General features: G+C 39.7%; 1 protein-coding gene across 1 annotated transcript in view; it reads left to right on the forward strand.

The window, feature by feature from the left end:
• The first annotated feature begins 10,174 nt into the window (after positions 1-10,174).
• CORO1C (coronin, actin binding protein, 1C) overlaps positions 10,175-25,634 on the forward strand; it is a 36,879-nt gene continuing 21,419 nt past the window's right edge. Inside the window, exon 1 of the mRNA XM_014542462.1 lies at positions 10,175-10,374. Coding sequence (XP_014397948.1) covers positions 10,180-10,374 — 195 coding nt within the window. The 5' untranslated portion in view covers positions 10,175-10,179. The remainder of the gene's footprint in view (positions 10,375-25,634) is intronic.

The following is a 25,634-nucleotide window of genomic DNA, read 5'->3' on the forward strand; positions in this document are numbered from 1 at the left end:
CCTCTGTCTCTGTGAGGGAGGGTTCTTCAGTCCTTTTCAAAGCTCCAGGGATGGGTGGAGGTGGTTTTGTTTATAAAGATGCTGGTAATAAGCAGAAAATTGGGAGAGGAAGGATTGTAAACACATCATCCTTGTACATTATCTTGGGGAAAATTTATTCTTACTTGATAGTGTAATAAAAATATTACTTCTGTCAAGAGATGACTCCTAAAGCCTTATAATTTCATATTTTAGTAACTGCAAAATTTCTGAAATGTCATTCTTATTTATTATATTTTACGTGAGTTACAGGCCCCATTAGTGCATCTTTTAGTGATAAAGGATCTCTCTTTAATACAAGTGTAAAAGAGTTAATTTGAAGATTTCTATATATTTTTTGCATTTAGGATCTTTATGTTGCTATTTTGCTGTGCCTATGCTTATTTCATTTTTTAAAAATTTTAGCTTTATTAAGGTATTTAAAGTGTATACCGTGGTGATTTGATTTATGTATATAGCTCATTTCATTTCTTGTCAGACTTCATTTTTTAGCAGTCATTTTCATAGCTGCACATTCTACTCTAAGTCATTAGTCAGTGTTTATGTTGACGGCAGGTGTTCTCCAACTTTTCTCCCAAGTTCCTAAAATGAGTATAAAATTGTAAAATGTAAAAGTTGGGGTTTTCTTCTTAGAAAACTTTAAAAAGTATAAATGTCTTCATTATACCTTGCCTTTTAGAAATTAACATTGGTGTGTGTGTGTGTGTGTGTGTATTTCTAGAGTTTTATGCATGTCTTTTCATACATTTGTTTTGGACAGTTGAGCACATAGCCTCTGGCTTAAGACTACGGGTTTTCAATCAGAAGTAAAGACTTGGCATACCTATTGTTCTCAGTATATTTGAATGCTGACAGCCAGCTTCTCTCTTCTGATTTTTCCGTGTTTTTTGCGTGAGCAAAATGCAATTTCATATTTAAAAATTGCACAAACAGGCCTGGTGGAACTATGAGTTGTTGAGGCAGCACCCCCATGAAAGAGCTCTGAGTGGCACTCTTTCTTGGCTGATGTGGGAAAGCCAAATTGTATGTATGAAGAGGAGTTTATCATTGAAAAACTATGAAAGTTCAGAGGGTGGAAAGTTGAACTGGCCTGTACTTTGTGGTTCGAGGTCATGTGTCTCTCTCAGAAGTCCTTTAAGTTTGGGCAAGTCACAGCGTCTCTGGGCTGGAAATGAAGGGCCTGGAATTGATGAGTTTTGGAACCCTTTCCACTCCAGGCTTCTGTGAGGACTGAGCCTGGATGCTTTATGGTAGATCTTACTTGCATTTTCTCATCTTTTGTTCCTAGAAATATTTTTTAAAAATGGTATTGGGTTATTAAATTGAAGCAAAGTACATTTGTAATTGTTCTGCATCATTTGGATTCTTACCTATTACCTGAATGAAAACGGGGATGATACTATTTGGAAGACTATAATGAGTATGAATTTTTCCCCTTCTTTTTTTTTTAACCTCCCGTTTATTCTTACCATCCTTGGTATCATGATAAATTGAACCAACAGTAAGGCAGTTCAATACTTGCAGTCAGTTGTCTTAAGTATTTAGCAGTTTTTCTGGAAAAAACATTTTCCCCCTATATACCTCAATGTCATTAATGGAGTGCAAATCCTTTTCAGCCATAGCTGTTATGTATGAGGTCTGTCGTGTGTCTGATTTTTCTGCTGTGTTTTGTGTTTTATATCATGTGATCGTTTTTCTTCATTGTAAAACAACATCTATCAAAGTAGGTCAACTAGGCATTTTTTTCCCTTGGAATGTCTGTTAAGGAAATGGATGCAATGAAAATGATTTGCTAAGGTGAACTCTTCAAATGTCACTGGTAGGTTTTGTTTAAGAAAATTCTAAAAAGCTCAGCCAACTCATATCCAGAAATGATGAATGTTGAATTTTTGTATTTAATTATAGTCCCTCCCATATTTGCTTTGGGTGTCTGCTCTTTTGTGAATGTGTATTCTATGTAGGCTTACATATTACATTTCCAACTTGTTAAAAGGAATTTTTCACTGTAGGGATTGCCATTTAAATAGCTGAGCTTAGCATATTTGTTGCCTCATTTGTTATTTTACTTGCCGTTTTCTATTAAATAACGCATCTGATCTCTTCTACATTAAAATGCGCCTGCCATAAAAACAGCAACTTAGAGGGAACATGTTCTTTCCCCACTGGGATATTCTGGAGTCCTGCAGTCCTGGCTAGGGAACATTCTCAGCCTAGTGATGCTCTGGAATGGTCTCAGCAAATGTTCTGAGCAGGATTTTGCTCCTAGTAGGGGTTTTCCTGTATGTGTTCCTAGCAGGATGTGTTTCCTTTCATATGAACCATAGAAGTACATCTGCTGGGATCTTTAAACAGATACTTCTCAATAAACAAGGAAATGTCAAAATTGTGATTTTTTTTTATTAGATCGATGGAAGTAGTCAGAATAGAGAAAAAGTAGTAACATTTACTTAAGTTTTTCGAGTGTATTTTATTTAGTGCCATTACAATATAAACACCCTGTCTTGTATACATTTTTTTCCTCCTCCTACCCAACACATTTCTTATGTATGACTTATGAATTAAATTTTCTGTGTATAACTTGACTTGCCAGTGCTGTAAGAAACATGCCTTTACACTCTCCTAGAGGTTGAGGATCATCAATTGAGTGTATTTTATTCTGAGAATGATTTTTTAGTGAGCTTCCCTCTGACACTTATAAAGTAAGTCCTTAAACCATAGAGATAGACATTATTATTTATTCTTCTGAAATAACCGACCCTAGCCCTAATAGCTGAGCCTAATCCTGAATAGCCCAGCATAGCCCTAAGAGCCTAGTCTAGTCCGAAATAGCCAAGCCTAAGTTGAGCCCAGTCCCGAAGAAGGAGCCTAGCTCTGAAGGTCAACCTTATTTTTACAGCTTGTTCTTGGTTAAGATGTTCACCGTTCTTTGTTTCATAGATGAGCTGTTAGTATCATGAATGTCGGAATGTAAATTAGTACAGCTAATATGGAAAATAGTATGAAACTTCCTCAAAAAAAGTAAAAATAGAACTGCCATATGATCCAGCAATTCTATTTTATTTTTTAAAATATGGAACACTTCTCGAATTTGGGTGTCATCCTTGTTCAGGGGCCATGTTAATCTTCTCTATATTGTTCCAATTTTAGTATATGTGCTGCCAAAGTGAGCACCAGCAATTCTACTTTTGGGTATTTGTCCAAAAGTAACAAAATCACCATCTTGAAAAGATATCTGCATCCACATGTTCATTGCAGCATTATTTTACAATAGTCAAGATATGAAAACAACCTAAATGCCCATTGACGAATGGGTAAAGAATGTGAGATATATAAAATAAAACAATGGAATATTATTTTCTATATATATAAAAGCCTAAGCGACCAGCTGACAGGTAGCTATGGTGTGGACTGACCACCAGGGGGGGTAGATGCTCAACGCAGGAGCTTCCCCCTGGTGGTCAGTATGCTGGCACAAGCCATTCCCGCCTCCGTGGCAGTGCAGCAGGCACAGCAGGGTCGGGATGAGTGGGATTGAGAGGCCCGGGCTCAAGCTCCTCCCAGCCCCGTGCTGCTTCAGGCACTACTACATCCCCTGAGGGGTCCCGGATTGCGAGAGGGCCCAGGCCAGGCTGAGGGACCCCACTGGTGCACGAATCCGTGCACTGGGCCTCTAGTTCAGTATAAAAAAGAAGGAAATCCTACCATTTGTGACCACATGGATGGATCTTGAGGGCATTATGCTAAGTGAAATATGTCAGAGAAATACAAATACTGTATGATATCACTTATATGTTGAATCTAAAACTTACAAAAAATAACTTGAACTTGTAGAAAAGAACAGATTGTTGGTAGTCAGAGGCATGGAGTGGGGGGTGGTGGTCAAATGGATGATAGTGGTCAAAACAACAGAATTCCGATTATAAGATTAATAAGCCCTGAGGATGTAATGTACAACATGGGGACTATGAAAAGGTTACATTTTTAAAAAGAAACTTATTATGATAGTTGCTGGACAATCAAGACTTAACCCTTAATCCTCTGTCCTTCAGTATCACCTGGAAAATTAGGGTGGGGAAACTACTATTCATATTTCTAAAATAGAGTTTTCAACTAAATTCCAGTGAGTGAATTCCATAGTTGAGCCTGTGCTCTCAACCTATCCTCACATTGTCTTTCAAAGACATACTAGTTTTTATAATGAAAACCATTCTAGAATAATCCCAGTTTTACTGGAAATATGGGTAGGATGATAAATTGTATGTTATAAGGTCTTACATAAGGTTTGTAATTCCCACATTTTGTGGAGATTCAAAACTGCATTGCATTTTCTCCTATCTAAAGTCAATATATTTTGACACTTGGTAAATATTTGATTTGCTTAATGAATGACTTATGACTACATCGTCTCCTTTAATACTGTGATGATCCTCCAAATGCAAACAAAAGGTCCTACAAAGTTTTAGGAATTTGTACTTGAAAGACATAAGTAGGCAACTTCTCCAAGGTTGAACTCTGATAAGATATTTAAAATTGTACCAAATATTACTATTTCCTTGGGCTTTTTATTTCAGGATTTTTTCATTTACTCTTTTTAATGTAATTGAGAATTAATTTATAAAATGCTTTGGTTTTGAGGGATACTTTAGTTGTGTGATTTGGGACAAGATATTTAATAAAAGAACTAAGTTTAATGGTATGACATTGTAATTTGGAAGTTTGTAGCTACACATTAACGTGATGAAACACTAATATCACTTGATAATGCAGGCAGCTGTCTTGTGAAGAAGGGAGTTTTTCTGTGTGAGATCCCAATTTTCCTTTGTTAGAGGAGAAATTTAAGTGTAGTGAATTCCATGCTGAGGTGAGAGAACAAAATATTTTGTAAAGGGTCCTTGAAAACTGATGCTGGTTCTCATATGTGAAAATTACGCTTTTGGCCCATAATCAGTAGAGAATTGATTTGGGTTTTTTCCCCCTTGGGTAGAAAAATCTATTAGTGGGCTCTTAAGTAATAATTGCTAACATTTATCAGAGTCTGTGCTAGGAACTTTGCAGCTTTAAAAAAAACCCACATCTTTTTTGAGATATACTTCACATACCACACCAGCCAGGCTGTATGTCTGTTCTTGTTCTAATACCTCACTGTCTTGATTTCCATTGCTTTGTAGTGAGTTTTATAACCAGGAAGTATGAATCTTCCTAATTTGTTCTTCTCTTTCAAGGTTGTTTTGGCAACTGTTGGGTCCCTTGAAATTCCATATGAATCTTAGAATCAGTTCATGAAGAAGTCAGCTAGGGTTCTGATAGGGATTACATTGAGTATTGCCATTTTAATGTTAAGTCTTCTGGTCCGTGAACACAAGCTGTCTTTACATTTAATTGTGTCTTCTTTAATTGCTTTCATCAGTGTTTTGTAATTTTTAGTACAGGCATACCTCAGATATTGCAGATTCAGTTCTAGAACACTACAATAAAGCAAGTGTTATAATAAAGCGAGTTGTAGTCTTTTTGCTGGTGGAGGGTCTTCATTTTAATTTGTAAAAACGCAACATCCGTGAGGCATTTTAAAGCCAACCATAATAAAATGGGGTATGCCTGTATACAAGTCTTTCACCTTCTTGGTTAGGTTTACTCCTGAGTTTGATATTACTGTGAATGTTTTCTTTTAAAAAAAATTAATGTGAGAGAGAAGCATCAATTTGTTGTTCCACTTATTTACGCATTCATTGATTGATTCTTGTATGTGCCCTGATTAGGGATTGAACCTGAAACCTTGGCATATCAGGATGACACTCTAACCAACTGAGCTATCCGGCTAGGGTCTGGAATTGTTTTGTTAATTTCATTTTCAGATTATTTGTTATGAGTGTGCAGAAATACAGTTGATTCTTATATATAGGTCTCTTATCCTGTAACCTTGCTAATATTAATTCTAATAGTTTTTTAGTGTATTCCTTAGGATTTTCTGTATGTAAGATCATGTCATTTGCATTTGGAGATAGTTTTACTTCTTCCTTTACAATCCGAGGGCCTTTTATTTGTTGTTGTTTCTTGTCTAATTACCCAGTCTAGAACCTGTAGTACATTGCTGGGTAGAAGTGGCAAAAGCAGACATCTTGCCTGGTTCTTGATCTTAGGGAGAAAGTATCTTACACCACTGGATATTGTTAGCTGTGTTTTTGTGTTTGTTTGTTTTTAATCAGTTTGAGGAAGTTTCCTTTTGTTCCTAGTTTGTTGAGTGTTTTTATCATGCAAGAGTGTTGGATTTTGTCAAACGCTTTTCTGTGTGAGACAATTATGTGATTTTTGTTTATTATTCGATTGATATATGTTACACTGATTTTCAGATGTTGACCCAACCTTGCATTCCTGGATAAGTCGCACTTGGTCATGTTGTATAATGCATTTTATGCTAGATTTGGTCTGCTAGTATTTTGTTGAGGATTTTTGCATTGATACTCAAGAGATACTTGTCTAGGGTTTTTTTGGTCATGTCTTTGTCTGATTTTGGCATCAGAGTAATACTGGTCTCATAACATTAATCTGGAAGCATTTCCTCCTCTCCTATTCTTTGGAAAAATTTGTGAAGTATTGGTATTCTTTAAATGTTTGATAGACTTCAGTAGTGAAACCACCTGGACCTGGGTTTTGTCAGATGTTGTTTCTAATTCTTATTATAGATCAGGAAAATGAGGCTCAGAAAGATTAAGTAAGTTACTAATAAATGGTAAAGCTAGAATTTGAATCTGGGTTACCTTATGTAAAGTTCTAGGATGATAAGAGCGGACACATATTGTGTAATTAGATATGTGTGTTTAACCATACAAGGTGCTTTAACATATTAATCTCTTGCTACACTCCTATCACCAAGTGCTTACCTCATGTAATGATCACTTCAACTTTATATGTATTGTACCCATTTTCAGATAGAGAATCTGACACGTAAAGAGATTCATTGACTTGCCCCACTGAACCATGGCCAGGAAGTAAATGGTACAGCTGTGCTTCTCACTCACAAGGCTGTCTGACTCTGGAGCCTGCCCTCTTAATTGCTTCTCTCTGTTATGTGCAGGAAAAGCAGCTGTGCCACATGTGGACAGCTGAGCCCAGATCAGGTTCAACCTTGGATGTGGATGGGCTCACACTGCTCTTCAGTCTCCACTTGGACCTGCCTGGCTCGGTCAGCGCAGCACTGTGGACGCACTGACTTTTCTCACTGTCTCTGCTCTGTAGCTGACACTCTAATCCATGGTTGTAGCAAAAGAACCTGTATATCATTCTGACTCCATGCGGTTAGGATGAAAATAAGTTGTCACTGTGTATAATATAGAAATGACTTTTAAAAGTATTTTAGTATGTAAGTTAGCCAGCAAATTTGTGTAATACCTTTCACTAACATATTCAAAGCACTTCACATATTTATATTTATTTATGTTTATATTGCTGGTGAGATTAGATGATATCTAGTTTATTTGAGTGAAGAGGAAAGTTGTCTCTTGTTTTTCAAGTTAGAGGCCTTTCTCAAATGTCCATTCACATTTAAAAGGGAAGCACAAAAAGTTGACCTCATGCCTCTGTGGGCTGAGGGGCTGGTTGAGTGGTGGACCTCACAGTGGGTGGTGAGGTCTGATCTCTTACCAGATGGAGCTGGTGGTATCTAGGCCTGGTAGCCAGTGTTTTGGGAGCCCCAGCAACAAGGGAGACTCCACTGTACAGAATCACATTGTCACTGTGACACCTGTTCATACCTGTGTTACCTGTCGACCTGCCCAGGGCATGCAATCTGGCTTCCGCTGGAGTGGGTGTGGGGTAGTCCTGTGATTGTGCAGCATTGGAGAGGGTGATCTTGGTGTTGAGCTGCTTCTGATTTAGGCTTCAATTTTCTCTTCAGCCCCTCTCCCACATCCCTGTTTCTCTAGAGTGCTCTGGGGTTTCCATGGGCTTTGGTGTTCTTTTAATGAGCCTTTCCTCCTGAGACACGCAAGAGGACAGGACATTCACACTTCAGTCAGTTACATGTATATAATAGCTTTCCATCTTTCAAGATTTTGTTGTCACATTTGCACTCCTCTTAGGCTCCATTCAGTGACCTTTCTCTTGTCCTTTGGTGTTTATAGCTGCTTTTATTCTTTGACTGCCATTTTATTAGGGTTCCAGGAAGGAGTGGAGATAAATGCCATTTGTATTTCTTTTGTAAATTACCTCTTCATGTCCTTTGTGTAATTTTCTATTGGGATTTTCATGTTTTTAATTTGTAAAAACTTTGTGTATGAAGGATATTAACTCTTGACATATGGTGCAATCCTTAGTTCTATGTTAACTTACTTTTGAAATACTTGCTAGAAGGTACTGGTGGGATTTGAGCTTCTGCTAACTTGTGCAGATGGTTGTGTAGGGAAATGGATCCTGGAACCAGCTGGCGGTACATTGGCTTTTGTATGGATGTGCTTTTCTTGTGGTTTTCACCACCTCCTGGAAACTCTTTATCTCTTCATGCTTGAGAATTATTCACACTGTTTCACAAATGAAGAACTCTGGCCAAGTGGAAGCAAATAATTTGCCTTCTCCTCTACCAAGTACTCTAAATGTATGGTCTTGGTAGTCAGCTGGAAAGGTCTGGCAACAGCTGGGATGAGGAACATGGGTGCTCAACTGCCTGCCAAGGGTTCGTTGCCTCAACCCAGCCACACGCCCCAGGCTTGGAGAGAGGCGACTTTTGCACATGCCTTGGAAGGTTAGAAAGAGGCTGGAAAAAATAAATTATCTCCCTTTGCATTTAGCAGTGGGCCCAGCGTCATGAGAAAGGGAATTAGAGGGAAGCAATTAGCAAAAGCCTACCATGTGTCCCTTTTGGCATGCGTGGACAGGTGTTAGCTCTCCTCTGTACCTGATGGGGTCAGAATGACTGGTTTTCAGCTGACCATGTTCCATTTCCACTTAGGTTTTCTCCAGGCCCCTTTTATCCTAGTCCATATGAGCAGAATGTTCTCCATTAGCAGGTAGGATAATTACATTGGTACAGTCTAGGAAACTCACCAGGTGGGGCCTGGTGATCTTGAAGCAGGAAGCTTTCAGTGCACATGTCTATCGGACAACCTAGTGGAATTTGGAGTCTGAAATGACCCAGGAGGAAGCCCAGGAATAACACCCCTCCCCCAGGTGAATGATCAACTCTGATGTGAAAAACCACCCTTAAGTTTTCCTTTCCGCTGTCCAACTGCTGCTGCTACAGTCATTCCAGGCCTTTCCAGGCCTGGTTTATTGTCACAGCTCTTAGCCCAGCACCTTGCTCTTAGCTTCTTCCTGCCTAAAATGCTAGTAGGCCACTGTCAGACTTGTCATCCCAAACATTATTTTTTATCACATACTCTCCATTTAAATCCTTGCTACTTTTTTTTCAGACCTGGCTTTTGACCTATCAGTTGCCTTAGCCAGATTCCTGGTAGCACTCAGCACCAGGAGTTTGGTTCTGATTTTGCTCTGATTATAATGCCTGTGTTGGAAGGCTCTTGAAGACAAGGGTGGTTGCTTATATTTCTTGAATTCTCCACTTCTTGTAGTTGGACTTGTGGAAACACTTGTGCGCGGGCAGAATTCTCAGACAGCAGAGTGCTGATGTCTGGGGGAAAATTACCTTGGCAGACTGAGGAAAAAGCCACAGTATCATATCTTTTTATGCGGGGGAGGGGTTCTTGAGCTCACATCTACTACATAACTTAACTTGGAGTTTTCTTATCTTTAAAAGGGGGAGAGAGTTGAATTTACTTACCTTTCAATTCCCACCCAGTCCTGAAAGGCTAATTTTTCTCCATTCCTTGTCTTGATCTTTTTCCTGAAATTAAACTGATGAGCAGTTTCTGGATCTTGAATTAGGAATTTTTCATTTCTTTGTAATTCTTTCCCTGACGCATTTTCAGTTTTCTATGGGTATGTGCTGCTAAAGGAAGTTTGGATTTGCCATTAGGTTGATTTTTTAGGAGAACAGACAAAATGCCATGCCATTCTGGTTTTTGGGTGTTTTTTTGTACTTGGAGTTTTTTTGTGTGTGTGTTTTTTTTTTTGTTTTTTTTTTTTTTGTAAAAGTAAAGCTTTCAGTTGAGTGCATGACTTTAACATAATTTTTGTTCTTCTACAGACACGATGAGGCGAGTGGTACGACAGAGCAAGTTTCGGCATGTATTTGGACAAGCGGTAAAAAATGACCAGTGTTATGATGACATCCGGGTTTCTCGAGTGACCTGGGATAGTTCCTTTTGCGCTGTCAATCCCAGATTTGTTGCCATAATCATTGAAGCAAGTGGGGGAGGCGCGTTCCTTGTGCTCCCTTTGCACAAGGTAAGTAATCTGACTTTCCGTTCTGTTAAACACTGTAATAGAATGCCCAGACCATTAGACTCTGATGTAATTGAGGTTTCATTCCTTACAGTTTACAACCACATCAGTTTTTCTCTAATAGAGAATCATTAAACAGAAAGGTGAACTCTGTTCTGGGTGTGCCCTCTCTGGATGAAAAAGATTATCATAATGATGCTGTGAGCATGGGCAGGCAAGGAATTTTATGATTTGGTTAGTAGTCATCCATTTTTCACAAACGTTTTTCCAAAAGGTGTAGTTTAAAAACAATCATTTTTTATATGGGCAGAAATTTGTAAGACTATCTTTTTTGTGTGTAAAGTCATGAGGACTGAGACTTTTGGTTTTTTGAATGATAAATGAGATGAAAGCTCAAGAAAAGGTTCCCAGTGGTGCAGATTTCAAGTCTGGATAACAGTAAAGTTTCAGCATAGGATCTAAACATTGTTAACAAATGGTAGAAATAAAGGATCTTCACTGAAAGTGATTTTGTGTGACCTTCTACATCAGTGGACTTCCCAGTACTCCCTACTCCAGTTGGTTGGCAAACTGCGGCCTCTTGAGTGTGGCTCTTCCACAAAATACCACGTGCGGGCGCGCACGTACAGTGTGATTGAAACTTCGTGGCCACACTCAAGGGGCCAAAGAGCCGCATGTGGCTCGCGAGCCGCAGTTTGCCGATCACTGCCCTACTCCATCCAGAGAGTCATTTCCAATACAGAGAAGAAAGGAGATTTGTGATTTTCTGACTATTCTTGAATATTGTGGATGAAAATCTGTACTTGTTTTAACAGGAAATCCCAGAATCACAAATAATTGGGAGGGTTTGGGGGTGAGGGTTGGGGGGAGTTGTTGCTGTGTGAGAGAGAACCTGGAAAGAGTAATTTTCTAGTTAGCTTTTGGAGGAAAAAAAGTTGGTGAGTCCTGAGCTCTGATAAGGGCTCAGTGCTGGTGAGGATGCAGGTGTTGGGTCACGTTACAGCTGTTTCCACTCTGCTGAGAACAGTGGGTCCCCCTGAGTCTGAGCCATGCATACTAGGGGCACGTCTCATCATTATGGACCATGTGATTCTGAAAGTGGTTACAATAAAGTGGTTTTCTGTCAAAGTATTGTTTCCCATATGGGTGTTTTTTCCTTAGGAAAAACTCTCACTGGGAAAACTTCCAATTCTCTTGTACTTTTCTCTCAGATGCTTATGACTAACTTGTTTTATTTTAACATCTGATTTTTACTTTAGTGACTGGATTGATGTGATATTACATAATAGGACCGTTTCACTATAGAAATAGGGGACGGATGCCTTTGGGGAGCAAATTCGATATGTGTTTTCAAATGTATCTTATAATTGGCAGAGTCATTGATGATATTTTAAAGGAGAATTTTTCATTAAATTGAAATTTAATTTTCTACTTGGATGCTTTTATTTCTGTGGAGAACATTGCTGTTTATTGGCAAATAATACATGACAATCTTGCAACTGTACTTAAACCTGATTTTGGGGTGGGAGTTTGAAATTAATGCCAGTTGCATTTGGTCTCCACATCTTTTTAGTTTATTTGTTCACCAAGAGCAAGGAGCATTGGGAAACCTGACTTTTTAGTGGTGGGTTTTTGGTGGCCAGCTGAGAAGACGTTTCAGCTTTGTCAGCCAAGATAAGGCACTGGAATACTATGATCTGTTTTGGAGTTGAGTTTTTAGTTTTATAATGTGGGCTGCTTTTGTTTAAAAGTGAAGAAAAGTCAAATTTGCACACATAACATGAAGTGATGCTTGAAATCAAGATCATAGGAAATGATGCTCTGGGTGTGTATTGGGCTCCAGTATGTGTTGATAGCAGTCTGGGATTACTCTAAACATGAACTTGAGGAAATGGGTATTTTTTTATTTTTCAATTAGGGGTATGGTTTTTAATAACTATCTCAGAGACTTCTGGTAATGTTCGTCCGTCTCCGGCCCGCCCCCCCCCCCCCTGCGCGCGCACACACACTTTCTTTTTTTTTTTAAATATATACAGGCAGACTGGTTTTGGTGATGCTGTCGGGGCTCTCAGTACATATTAATATTGAATATGCGTGTATCAATCTTAAAATGTATTGTGACACTTTCAGAAAGGCTCCCATTTAAAAACATGGTCTTCATTGAATTTCTCTTCAAAGCTAGTTAGTGTTAGCTGTAAATAGGGCTTATTATTGCAACCTCATGAGGCTTTTGTGGTTAGATTCTGGGAGAATCATGGTCTCTGTCTTGCAGGACTTAAAATAGAAAATGGAGAGAGTAGTAGGGACACATACATTAAAACACATACACAGCAAGAGGTAAGTTTAGTCATGAATGCATGTTTATTTTAGCTGGTTTATGAGGTTTTTGTTAGGAAGGTTTTATTAGAGAAAGCGGGATTTTAAGAGGTCACTGTCAGAGGAATATGGAAAGTACTCAGCCCTGAGGTGGGGCGATTTAGGTTAACACGTGATTCAGGATCTCTTTTGTAATGTTTCCTTCAAGCTATGACATGCCATTCTGTCATGACTTTTTAAGGTGTGGCTTAGTATGCATTTTCTTATTCTTTGGTCTTTCAGAGGCTGAATAATAGCAGTCTTGCTGAACAGAAGTTGGCTTTGTGGTTTTGGCTATAGGGATTTTTCCCACCACAACTGCATAAACTGCCTTGTCCCAGTCCCCCGTGCACTCTACCACGTGGGCATGAACAAGTCTCTCCTGTGTGGAGTAGCTACACTCGTGATGTGGGACTGAGGCATTCCCATCCCCTTGTGAACCATGTGGGGCATTCAGACACATCGCACCATTTTGTGGTTAGGTGCACATGCACCAGAATTTCAGATCACAATGAACCTGTACATTCTAACTTCAGCAAATAAGGGTGAGGGGGGACTTGGTTAGAATTATATGCTCTTGCTCTAACATACACTTGGATGGAGGATGCAAATTGAAGGGCTCCTATCTTGCCTAATTGCTTTCTTCCTTCCTCCCTAGACTATTCTTACCTGCTAGTATTGGAGTGATGGCTAATTTCATCCTCCCTTTAACTGCCTTACAGAGCAGCTCTGCTCTGAGCCCTTACAGGATGGGTGTGGCCAGGTCTCTATTAATCTTTTGACTCTGTTAATCTCCTCTGTCCTTCTAGCTCCTCTGGTATAGTTGTATAATGCCTTATATACAGTTATGTACATTTCGGCCATTTATTTTAGGAACTGTGTGTGGGAATATCTGAGATCTTGCTATATTTATGTCTGTGAACTATCTTTTCAATTCATTTTGTGGTCTTTCTCAACTAGGATTTTGTGAAAAAATTCAGCCCTACAGAAAATCATTTCAATGAATATTTTCTTAGTTCTCTCAAGGATGGGACATGGCTTTGCCTTCTAGATGCATAAGAAATAAATGAATTCATTACTTATAGTAGCTTCCTTAGGGCATTAGGACTTAATTCTCTCAGAACTTGTGTTGACAAGGGCTGTTTTGAGTGTTTTTCTGCCATATTTATTGAGGAAGAAATCTTGATTTATTTCAGTCAGTATTCTGATTGTTCAGTGTCCAACTCACTTGTTACCTCTTAATTTGCTGAGACAGTGGAAATCATTCTTTGGGTTCTCTTAGCTGCTTGCCCATGCTACTAGTACTACAGACTTCATTGTCACATTGTATTATAATTATTTTCTTCCTTCTTAACAGATAAGGGGAGGGCAGTTAGAATGATGTGCTCTTGATCCCCTGACATTCACTAGGATGGAGGATGCAAACTGGATAGCTGTTTGAATGGTAGCTCTTGATAACAGGTTCTCCAAAGTCTTGCGTTACGCTATTGTGGTAGTGGCCTCCAATGATTCTTACCTCCTTGTGTTCATGCCCTGTGTGGTGCCCTCCCACATTAAATAGGGCTGACTGTATAACCATGAAGATATGGTGCAGTTGGTGGAGTGTGACTCTGAGGCTAGGTCATAAAGCATCTTGGCTCCACTTTATCTCTTTTGGAGCCTCCACGTTCCAAGCAGTTCTGTGGAAAGGTCCATAGGACTTCTCACCAGTAGCCAGCACCAACTTAACAAACTTGTGAGTGAACCATCTTAAAAATGGATCCTGCATCCCTGGCTGACACCTTGACTCATGAGAATCCAGAGCCAGATTACCCAGATAACTGCTGTTTTTCAACTCCTGACCCTCAGAAACTGTGAGATAATAAATGTTTATTGCTTTAAGTAGCTGAGTTTGAGAGTTAAGCAGCAATTGATATATTCTCAGAATATGGTGCTTCATTCATAATGTGAGGCCACATAATACATAAATGAGTATTCACAATGACCCAAAAGGCCGTTTCATAGTTTTAAGCATTCCATTAAAAAAAAAACACACCTGTGTGTGTGTGTGTGTATGTATGTATATGTGTGTGTATACACACACACACACACACACACACACACACATACATATACATAACATTCTTAAATAAATCTTATGAGTAATTGGGAGATGCTGTACAGAAGCAAGAGAAAGTTATATGGCAAGATCCTTATGTTCCATGATACTGTCATATGACCTAAAAAATATGTTATAAGGTCATACTATCTTATACATAACTTCAAATTATATTATTGGTTTTCAGGAATGTTAACATTGATGGTGGGTCTAAAGGTGATTTTTATTTTCTTTATAATATCTGTACAAAATGTTTTACAATGAACTTATTACATCTAAAGATGATTTTTAAAAGTATTATCAGTAATACTACCAGAGCATATAAAGAGCTAATTGTGTAAGTTTTAGTGAAATCTAAAACCGTACTTTAAAAAAATCACATTCATTCATTCACATACTCATTCCTTAGAAATCACATTCATTCATTCATTCACATACTCATTCCTTAGACATTTGAGCACCTGCTCTGTGCCATGACCTGTGTTAGGTTCTTGCTCTTAAGTTTTAATAACAGTTGACCTTGATCTTTTCAATGGGGAGCTTTGTGTGTGTATGAAATGTTCTCACACAGCAATGAGAGATGAGTTCCAACTGAGGCTCAGAAGTCAAGGAAGTCATCACAGAATATTCTATTAGAATTCAGGTTTTCCTGTGTGTAGGAGCTAGAGATGAAACAGAAGAGGAGCCCAGCCAATTCCCTAAACTGAGGTACAAGAGATGCTCTGGGTCGGCAAAGAATGAAGTGGGAGCCACATTCTTCCCTCAGATTCCTGGGTCTCTGGGAATTTAGATAGACTTTTCTAGTATTGGAGAAATTGGGATATTTGATTGGAGGGTGATTAAGAGAAGCTGAAGGATAGCTGCTTTTAAGAAATATATATATTTTATTCAGAGAGGAAGGTAGAGGGAGAGAGAGATAGAAACATTAATGATGAGAATCATTGATTGGCTGCCTCCTGCACACCCCACACTGGGGATCGAGCCTGCAACCTGGGCATGTGTCCTGACCAGGACTGGAACCATGGCCTCCTGGTTCATAGGTTGTCACTCAATCACTGAGCTGTGCTGGCCAGGCTGAAGGATAGCTTTTTGATAGAAAATCACATTTCTTGGCTCCCCCCCCCCATTGTAAATAGTGCAAAATTGGTCTTTTCCGTAATCGTTTTATGGAGGAGAACCAGAATAAGCACTGTTCTACATTTTTTGGATTATTGTTATAACTGGAACAACATTGCACATTTCCTCCATATCAGCTTCAGGAAAAGGCAGTAACTTTATGTCATAGTCTTAAAAACGAGACTCCAAAATGACATCAGAATATGCTTAGAGGGTCCCCCACCTAAATGGAGTCTCAGTTTCTGCACATTGTAGAGCTGCTGTCATAACTGTTCATTTGCAGAAATTGAAACTCAGATTGAGTGATTGCCCAGAGCTGTGAGTCTTTCATGAATTAGAATTTAGGTCTCTGAATCTTTGTTTGATTTGTACATGTATATTTTTTATTAATATTTTCCCCCTACTGAGTGTGAAAGATTTTGGGGGTGGAGCGGTAGGTATAGAAACTGCAGTCTAATTGACACTTAATTCTTTGCATCTTTCTCTGGGATTAGGGACTTAATCACAAAAACACTGGCTCGTCAGGGCTTTGATTCTTTCAGCTCAGAAAATTGTCTTAAGGCTTGTCTATACCATGTCTTGTGCAGAAACAGCGGCAATGAATGATGAGATCGCAGCAGTTCACATTTTTGAGGTTTTAAGTGCCAGGCGCCGTGCTGATAGGTGCCTTCTTTCTTGGACTAATTCAAAAGAAATGGCAGCCTCCCGATGGTGCTTTTACCCAGCACCTGCTGGATTTGCATTGGCTGCATCCCCCCCTTACTGTACACTGCTGACAGGCAATTTCCATTCCCACAATTAGCGGCACTCCATTTGGACAAGGGTAGCAATGCCAGGAGCCCTGTGTACAGATGTGGACTTTGGGCCCATGGTGGCTTTGGCGTCATGGGCAGGGGTTCATTGTCAGTGTCCTGGAATGCACGTTCACTGTCTCCTGAAATAGACACTGATGCCCTGAGCACCTTAAACTGTCAGTTGTATGGGCCCTGAAAGGCTGGGAGGCCGGGTGAGTGTGTGTGTGTGTGTGTGTGGGGGGGCGGTTGGAGGAGGCAGGGGGAAGGCACCAGGTGCAGAACAATGACTTCCAAATTATGTCACGAGCTGCCAGCCACACGAGCGAGCGAACCCTACATGGTCTCATTATCACATGAAGTGCCACAGAAGGGCCTTTTCATTCTCTCCCAGTGACTCCGTTTTCCATAGTCTTGCTGTGGAGGGTGGGATGAGATGGGGGACACTCTACTCAACCTCAGTTAACAATGGTGCACAAAGTCCTGGCAGAAGGAACCTCACAATGTACCCTGGGGCTATTTTTGATTACAGTGAGTGACTGTGACTCAGAGTGTGCCCTGGCAGATGACAGGCTTCCACCCCCCTCCTCCCCTCCCTCCTCCCCCCTCCCCTGGAGATGAGCAGGCTGCCTGTCCTTTGTGTGTTTCCTTGGCCAGCCTCTCGAACTGCTGCAGTTCACTGATATGTCCACAGCAGCCGGCCCACAGGCTTGACAGGGCTCTGACAGTGGTTTTTACCATATATGGCCATCAGAGCTCTGGGGCTGTCAGCTGGCCAGGATAATTTCCTTCCTTTGCTTTGATTGGCTGCACAGAGGCTCAGAGAACGGTGGGATCTGGGAGTGTGTGGTGAAGGGAAGCCACTGAGTAAAGTGCAAAGAACGTTTAACTCTTTCCTGTTTTTTTGGAGCCTGAGTCTGTGCAGAGCACAAGACAAGTGCTGCCGGCAGAAGCCCTCAGTGCATAAACATGATGGCCCAAGCCTGGGAAAGCAGCGAAGAAAAGGTTCTTGAATGCAGATTACTCTGAAATAGACTCAGGTTTAATGGACACATTTCTGCAGTCCGGATTTGTCCAGAAGCCAGTATAACCATAGGTAGTAAATTTTCTGTTCTTACCAAGTTGAATATCGGTGCTGGTTAGGGGTTCGACCTGAGTTGAGTGCGGGGAAGGCTGAGCTGGGAGGACCAGTGATGGAGCACGTGTTGGCACTCTCAGAGGAGTGGTGACTTGGGTTTCTTTTCTGGCTGAACTTTAAGTCATGAGTAAATGATACAGGCTACTGAATTGGGTCTCTACTCCTGTCCTCCTGCTTATTTACAGCCACTGCAAGATGGGAACTGCCTCAGCCGTGAAGCCCAAGGCATTTACCTAAAACAGTTGTAATTTTTTTCTGCTTTTCATCCCCACTTCAAGGAGGGTGGATCTTTATTCTGAGGCCTGTGGGCAAACCAGTGTAGAACTGGGATTGGAAGGGGGAGCCCTGGAGTCCATCATTCTCAGAGGGCCCCAGGGGAGATGATCTCCAGTGTCATTTGCTCAGTGCAAGGGGTGAGGCAACCAGTTACTCTCCTTTCTAATTTGACACTGGATGCTTTGTTTTAATTTCCTATATTTGTACTTACATCAATAGTTCTTTTGCTTTGAAGATGAATTTTATTTTGACTTGGTTCTTCTACCTCATCTTGGGTTTCTAGATTTTGTTTGTTCTCAGACCAGAAGTATCATATGAAATTACTTGTCTGCAATGATGAGGTTTTCACTTCATAAATTTTTTTGTTCAGTCAGGAAGTTAGAGAATATAGCTTCTCTGGTCACCATTGGGAATTTAGGCATGGTTAAGGAGATGTTAATTAACTTTTCCACTTTTTTGCTTTCTGATAATAAAACATCCATCGTTTTAGAGTAACTTCTCTCAGGTTTTTACAACTGAGACAGTTGTAAAGAGGACACTTGATGGCAAAATGATTTGCTTGTCATTTCACTGTGCCCATAAAGACCTTTTTTTTTCACTCACAGGCAGATGCGGTCTCTGCAGACCCACACTGCCCCTCCCTGGCAGCTTTAGTGCTTAGCTTACCTTACAGGACTGGGTAATCTCATCTGTGTTTTATTTCAGAGCACCTTCTCTTAGGTTGATGTTTCTGGTTCATTTAAAGTAAAACCTCCTCAGAATGTTTTATTCCTGGGCTATGAGCTGTCACCTTCAGAGACCAACCTGTCAACAAGTCATATATTGCGTGCGCCAGTCCTTATGGTCTGCTACAGAAGCCCCGGTTTCGTCTGGGCTACTTCTCCCCTGTCTTGGGACCACAGTCACTATAGCTCCTCCCTGTGGGGCAACAGGGCATTAAGAGTTTTCAACAGAACACGTATCCACATAAATAATACTGTTACAAGAAAAAGGAAGTTGAATAAAAAGGAAAACCCACTTCAATAGACATCCTTTTTTGACTCCTTTGAACTTTGCACATTGTGAATGGAGCCCTTATGCCTGGGCTGGAAACTTTTCCCGTGCTTCCGAGCACATGTTTGACTTACCATTTTCCTTGCTGAGAGTTAAAAAATTCTTACTGTATTACTTCAAGGCCAGTAATGAGTTATTATCAATGCCTTTGAAAAGATCTTTTAATTTAGAGACATTATGATCAAGTTCTTGAAATTTGGGCACATGAAGTGATTTTGATTAGCACTTTTTCTTAAAACGAAAACTTTTATGATTATAAAGTGGGGATGAACAGTGGAAAGTCTTTATACCTTGTTCCTTGCGTTAGGTTGGGGTAGGGCTGTTTAAGCCCTTACATCAGAGGGTGGTATAATCAATCTATATAATCTGTATAATAAGAACAGATTATAATAATCCTATATAATAAAAGGGTAATATGCAAATAGACCAAACGGCAGACCAACCAACCAAAGCGTAATATGTTAATTAATGATATGCTAAGGAGCTAAGGACGCTCAACCGCTCGCTATGACGTGCACTGACCACCAGGGGCCAGACAGTTAACTGTGATGTGCACTGACCACCAGGGGGCAGATGCTTGACCGGTAGGTTAGCTTGCTGCTGGGGTCCGGCCAATCGGAACTGAGTGAGATGGGCCGAGCACGCCCTGGAGCCCTCCTGCGGTTCCTCCCCGGATCCGGCAACAGTGGGGTCCCTCAGCCTGGCCTGCGTCCTCTTGCAATCCGGGACCCCTCAGGGGATGTCGGAGAGCTGGTTTCAAGCCTGGTGAGCACTGCTGTGGCAGCACAAGCCTCTTCCGATCTGGACTGATTGGGCGTGAGCCACCCAGAGGGACCCCACCTGTGTACGAATTCGTGCACTGGGCCTCTAGTGGATTATAAAATGGCTGGATACTAAGATGACAGTAGATTAGAAGTTGGAAAAGTACTGGGAATCTGCCTGTGCTGGACTAGATAAGGGAGACACTATAGAGAGCAACCAGAACCCAGCATCCTGGAAGAGCTTGGGATTCTATGATTGAACTCCAGAATGTAAACTAGAAAGAAATTGTATGTGGAATACCTTGAGCATCTTAAAAGGAATTACTTGATTTGACTGATAAAATTCGTGTGTGTCACCTTTTATCACCATAGGAGTTTACTAGGTTTATGAGAACATGTTAGTTATGAGAAAGACTAAGCTTGCTGGGTAGTGTTCTATGGCTTTAACAATATGTTACATTTTCAATGAACCAGTAATTATTAGGTTGATTTTCCTTAGGACCAGTTTGGTAGCTTCTTCAACCTAATACTGCACAAGCTAAAGTGTGGATCGAAAATAATTATGTGAGGGGCCACTCTCAATATTAAGAAATAATGATTCTGGCCTGGCCGGTGTGGCTCAGTGGTTGAGCATTGACCTGTGAACCAAGAGATCATGGTTCGATTCCTGGTCAGGGCACAGGCCTGGGCTGCATGCAGCTCAATCCCCAGTAAGGGGCATGCAGGAGGCAGCCGATCAGTGATTCTCGTTATATAATGCATAGGTCATATCGGAAGCATCCCAATGGTAAATTTTGAGAATTTGATAATGTCACAATGTCTGCAGGTACATCTGTAATACACCATTAGTTTTTTTTAAAACCACATCATAGAGTGGAACTCCTTTATAGAAACGTATCTGTGAGATTTCTGTACATGTTTGTTAGTATATATTTAGAATGTGTTGAGTGCACAGTATTGGCCTTGGCATGTAGGATGAGCATACCTCTTAAGTATGAATCGTTTGAAATGAGGTGTGAAAAATAAGACATACTGTTAGGTGTAAGTGGAAGCAGTGGTTGTTTTCCATTGATATTGATGGTAATTATCCTTACAACTAGAATTATGAGAGTTAGTTGGATTTTGTATGTCTAAAGAGGAATGTTTTTGCAAAGTCGTTGAAATTTACACACATTTCTTCTTAGAGCAGTTGATCAAGTTATGTATTAACTGATGCTTAAATTTTTATTTCATTCACCACCACCCCCTCCCCCCTTTAAAAAATAAAAAAGACCATTGGTCGAAAGTGTTGCCTAACTCTGTAAGTTTAGTTGAAGCCTCAGTCTCCAGGAGCTCTGCTGAGTTTTATCTTGCCGCTTTGAAATGTTTGAGGACTTTCCCCAAACCTAAAGTAAATGATAGTGCTGGTGTCTAGGAGGTTTTCTGCCACTGTGAGGGTTGCTGGCTGGGACACGTCAAAGCCATCAGCCTCCGCTTGGGCCAGCCACATGGAAATTGTGTTGTCACACTTCTCTCTTGTGCCAGCTGTACACACACTTTGAAGGTGGAATTTTCCCTGGGGCTCATGTTGCTTGGCCCCTGGCAGGCCACTGGATCTTGTAGATAAAGTCTGTAAGCTAGTGCCCTGACCTATTTCACTAATGTCCCCGAATTTTTAATTGGACTCTGGGCCAAAGCCTGAAGGGAACTTGGTGTTGGTCATTTTTTCCACTTGAGTTGACTTGCTGGTAATTCCCACCATTTGGAATTATAGCTAAAGACGTACAATAAAAGGTCTATGGCATGTGATTAGGACTAGTAAGTAATCAATAAATAAAAAGCTTTGTTTAAAATGGGAGGTCTAAGTGGCTTACTGACAATTCTCAGCTAAATATTCAATTCCATGCTAGAAAAGTAGTGCTGTTCTAGATGATGCAACTGAGGAGACATATCCCTAATGAATCAGTGGACTCATTTGTTAGTAAATGAAATTATTTTATATATAAGCCTTGGAAAATTGATGGGTAGTTCTTAAAATAAATCACCATTTAGTAAAAGAAAAAAAAAAGTACTTAAAAGCAGGCATTAAATTCTTGTAAATCTTCCTTCCAGCCTCAGCATTCATTTAAATTTGCTGTTCAGAGGTGCAGGTAAGCTGTGTATGTCACCATGACTTCCGTGGATGTCTTTGTGAATGGTCCTTCACAGTCTAGCAAATTAGACATGGATTCCTTGGTTTATTCACTGGATGATAAATGAGGATGTGTCATGGGTATGAATGAGAAATGCATTCTTATTTAGATCCTAGTGCAAAATGTCTTTCAGAAATGATGTGTTCTCATCTTTACCATATAAGGCCATTATTGTATGGTTTCCTTCAATTTCCGTGTCCTTGAGCTCTCAGCAGTTTATAATTGCCCAGCTCCACCCTTTTAGTGACATATACATATACTCATTGGGTGAACTATGTTGTGCTTTTTTAAAAAAAAAATTATTTTGTTATGGATAAGAATGTGTGTTCTTGATTATGTGTTGTGAACATACTGTATGTAAAATGATCAGTGTAGATTTAAAATGCCAATTTTCTCACACTTTCATCTTTTTTTTCTGTTCCTTTATCACTATCAGACATTTAGTCAATTCCCTTTCTGTTGTGCTGCGATATGATGCTACTTTCCCTGTTTTTTTTTATTGTAAGGATTTGTGATGATGTCACAACCAGAGGAAGCAGCTGTTTGTAGGATATAATTTTTTATTAACTCCTTGTTTCTGATAACCAGCTGTCAGTAATTTCAGCATTACTTGAGTGCCTTTTTCATCTCATGGCTTAGTGGAAATTTTCTTTCCCTATAGAAATCTAGTGATATTTTAGATCTCTACTTTTTTACTTTCTCTGTACTCAGTTTCTTTATTTAGAAAAATGAGGATAATAAAGTTCCTATATCATAAAGGTACTTGTGAGAATAAAGATATAAGGGCTTTCAAACAGTTCCTAACATATAACATAAGCACTCTAAACGTGTTAGTTGTTATTTGTTTTTGATAGAAAGGAGGGAAGGAAATACGTGGTAGTTGCCCTTTAAATAACATTCAGATTCCGGGCTTAGAGCTTGTATGCTATAGACTTGTAGGGGCTGCGTTGGGAATGGCAGAAATGCTTAATACTGCTCAAATATCTTACTTAACTGACAAATACTGGTTATAGCTATTAACTGTTAGCCTGGGTTGCTTAATTTTAACCTAAAAAAGTCATTTAGTAAGCTTCTCAGTACGTAATTAAGAACAACTCTTAATCACACTTCCAGATTACAAAATTGTTTTATGTCTGAGCAAAAGCTCTTCTTAACCCAAATTGAAAAAAAATATGTGGTGTCCTTGGAAGTTCATAATTCAGTACTTTGCCATCAGGGATGCCAGATGTGGTTTGCTGGGGAGAGCCTAAGAGTGCAAAGACCCTGGGATAAAATAAAACAATTCAGATAGAAAAACTGTTTTCCTTGAGAGTAAAGATTTAAAAATGTAAGGTTAGCCTGACCAGTGTGGCTAAGTGGTTGTGCATCTACCTCTGAACCAGAAGGTCACAGTTCATTTCCCCGGTCAGGGCACGTGCCTGGGGTGAGGCTCCTTAGTCGAGGGTGTGGAGGAGGCAGCCGATCAATGATTCTTTCTCATCATTGATGTTACTCTCCCTCCCTCTTCCTTCCTCTCTGAAATCAATAAGAAACATATATATTTTAAAAAGTAAAGTTAGAAACAAGTGTTTCTCAACTTTATTCTATTACTATATTTTAAAAATAGGATACAAATCAAACAAAAAATATAATAATAGAGCATTCATGTGCTCACCCACAAGATTAAGCAGATGTTAAGATTTTGCCAAGTTTGTTTCACATATCTTTTTTGAAAAACAATAAAGCGTAACAGATGTAGCTAAGATACCATCCGCCTTTACTTCTTCCTCCTTCCCCAGAGGTAATTGTTTCCTTAAAGTTGCTATGTATCATATTTTGTACTTCTAATACATGTGTATATATCTAAACAGACTGTTATTTTGTGTCTGTTAAACTTTTATATGATACTTACTCCCATACCAAAGGACAGTGAAATTGCTTCTGTTTTCTTTTTTCCACGATTCCCATAGTGCTGCAGTTAATATCCTTCTTGTGCAAAACATGGGGCTTTCCTCTCACAGACCACCTACAAGTGGGCCTGCTGAGGGGTGGGCATCTTCACCTCCAGCTGTTTCCAGATTGCTCTCAAAAGAGGGTTGTAGTGGGATAGTCTCTCCTGTGATCAGTTTTTATGAGTTCCTCTTTCCCAGCACACTTGCCAGCACTTATATTAGACTTCCAAATTGTTGCCAATTTTAATAGGTATAAAATGTTACCTCATTGTTTTAATTTGCTGTTCCCTGATGATAGTGAGATGATGTTTTCATATATCTATTGGCTTTTCAGGTTTCCTTCCCTGTGAATTCTCTGCTCATATCACTTGCCCATTATTCTGCTAGGTTGCTGTTGACTTTGTCAGGTCAATATGTTGCATATATATATCTTCCCTCAGTCTGCAACTTTCTTTTCACTTGCTTATGGTTTTTGAGAACAACCCACACTGCTGAATTTGGGTTACTTTTTTATTTTTTAGGGAGTTTGCAATAATATTTATAAGTCTCATAGATTTACGTTTCTCCATATACTGTCCTTTGTATCTAGGTGTACATTACTTGTGTAACGAGCTCAGCAGTGCTCCTCTTTTTACTTTTCTGGGAACATTCGTTTGAATGTTTGGTAAAGTTCACCTGTGAAACCATCTGGGCCTAGTGATTTTTGGTATTTAGTGACTGCTTGATTTATGGGGCTGTGTGGAATGATACTTAACTGGTTCTTTTATGCTTATAGGTCTATTCAGGTTTTCTATTTATTGAAAAATTTTGGTAAGTTAGATTTTTATCTAGGAGATTGCTTATTTCATCTGGACTTTTCAAATTTATTAGCAAATGTTATTCCTAGTATTTTCATATCATGTAAATTTCTACCAAATCATGTCCCCTTTTTATATCTGGTATTTGTGCCTTTTGTCTTCCATATCTAATTTTGTTGATTCGGTTTATTATTTATTTTCTTTTTGTTACTTTCTTCTCATAATTTTATGTTCTTTGGGTTTATTCTTACATCATTAATTTTCCGTCTTCTCTCATATACTATGCATTTAAGGCTATAAATTTTTTCCTAAGATCTGTTTTAGCTATATCCCACAAGCTTTGATATGTTGAGAAGCGTTCCCAGACCCAATTTCTATGTGTGCATGTAGACTTCTCCATACCAACAAGCAATTCTCAGACACCAGCAGGGTGCTGGAGAATTCAACTCAATTCTGACACTGGCTTCCCAGAGATAGCATCACATTCCACAGGTTAAAGGTTCAGTCCTACAAGACGGATTCCCTCCCCCAACACATACTTCAAGTGCTAGTCAAAGTCCAGGTTGTTACCTGTGCTTCTGACTCACAGTGATGTTCCAAGGGTTTGATTAATTCCCTAGAATGGCTCACAGAACTCAGCAGGAAAACTTTACTCACTAGGCTCCTGATTTATTATAAAGTTTATTGAAGGATACGAATCAACAGCCAGATGAAGAGATACATAGATGAGGTCCCCAACAAAGGCGCTTCTGTCGTTGTGGAGCGTGGGGCATGGC

The sequence above is a fragment of the Myotis brandtii genome, unplaced genomic scaffold, assembly GCF_000412655.1.
Source record: "Myotis brandtii unplaced genomic scaffold, ASM41265v1 scaffold303, whole genome shotgun sequence".
NCBI classification, from domain to species: domain Eukaryota; kingdom Metazoa; phylum Chordata; class Mammalia; order Chiroptera; family Vespertilionidae; genus Myotis; species Myotis brandtii.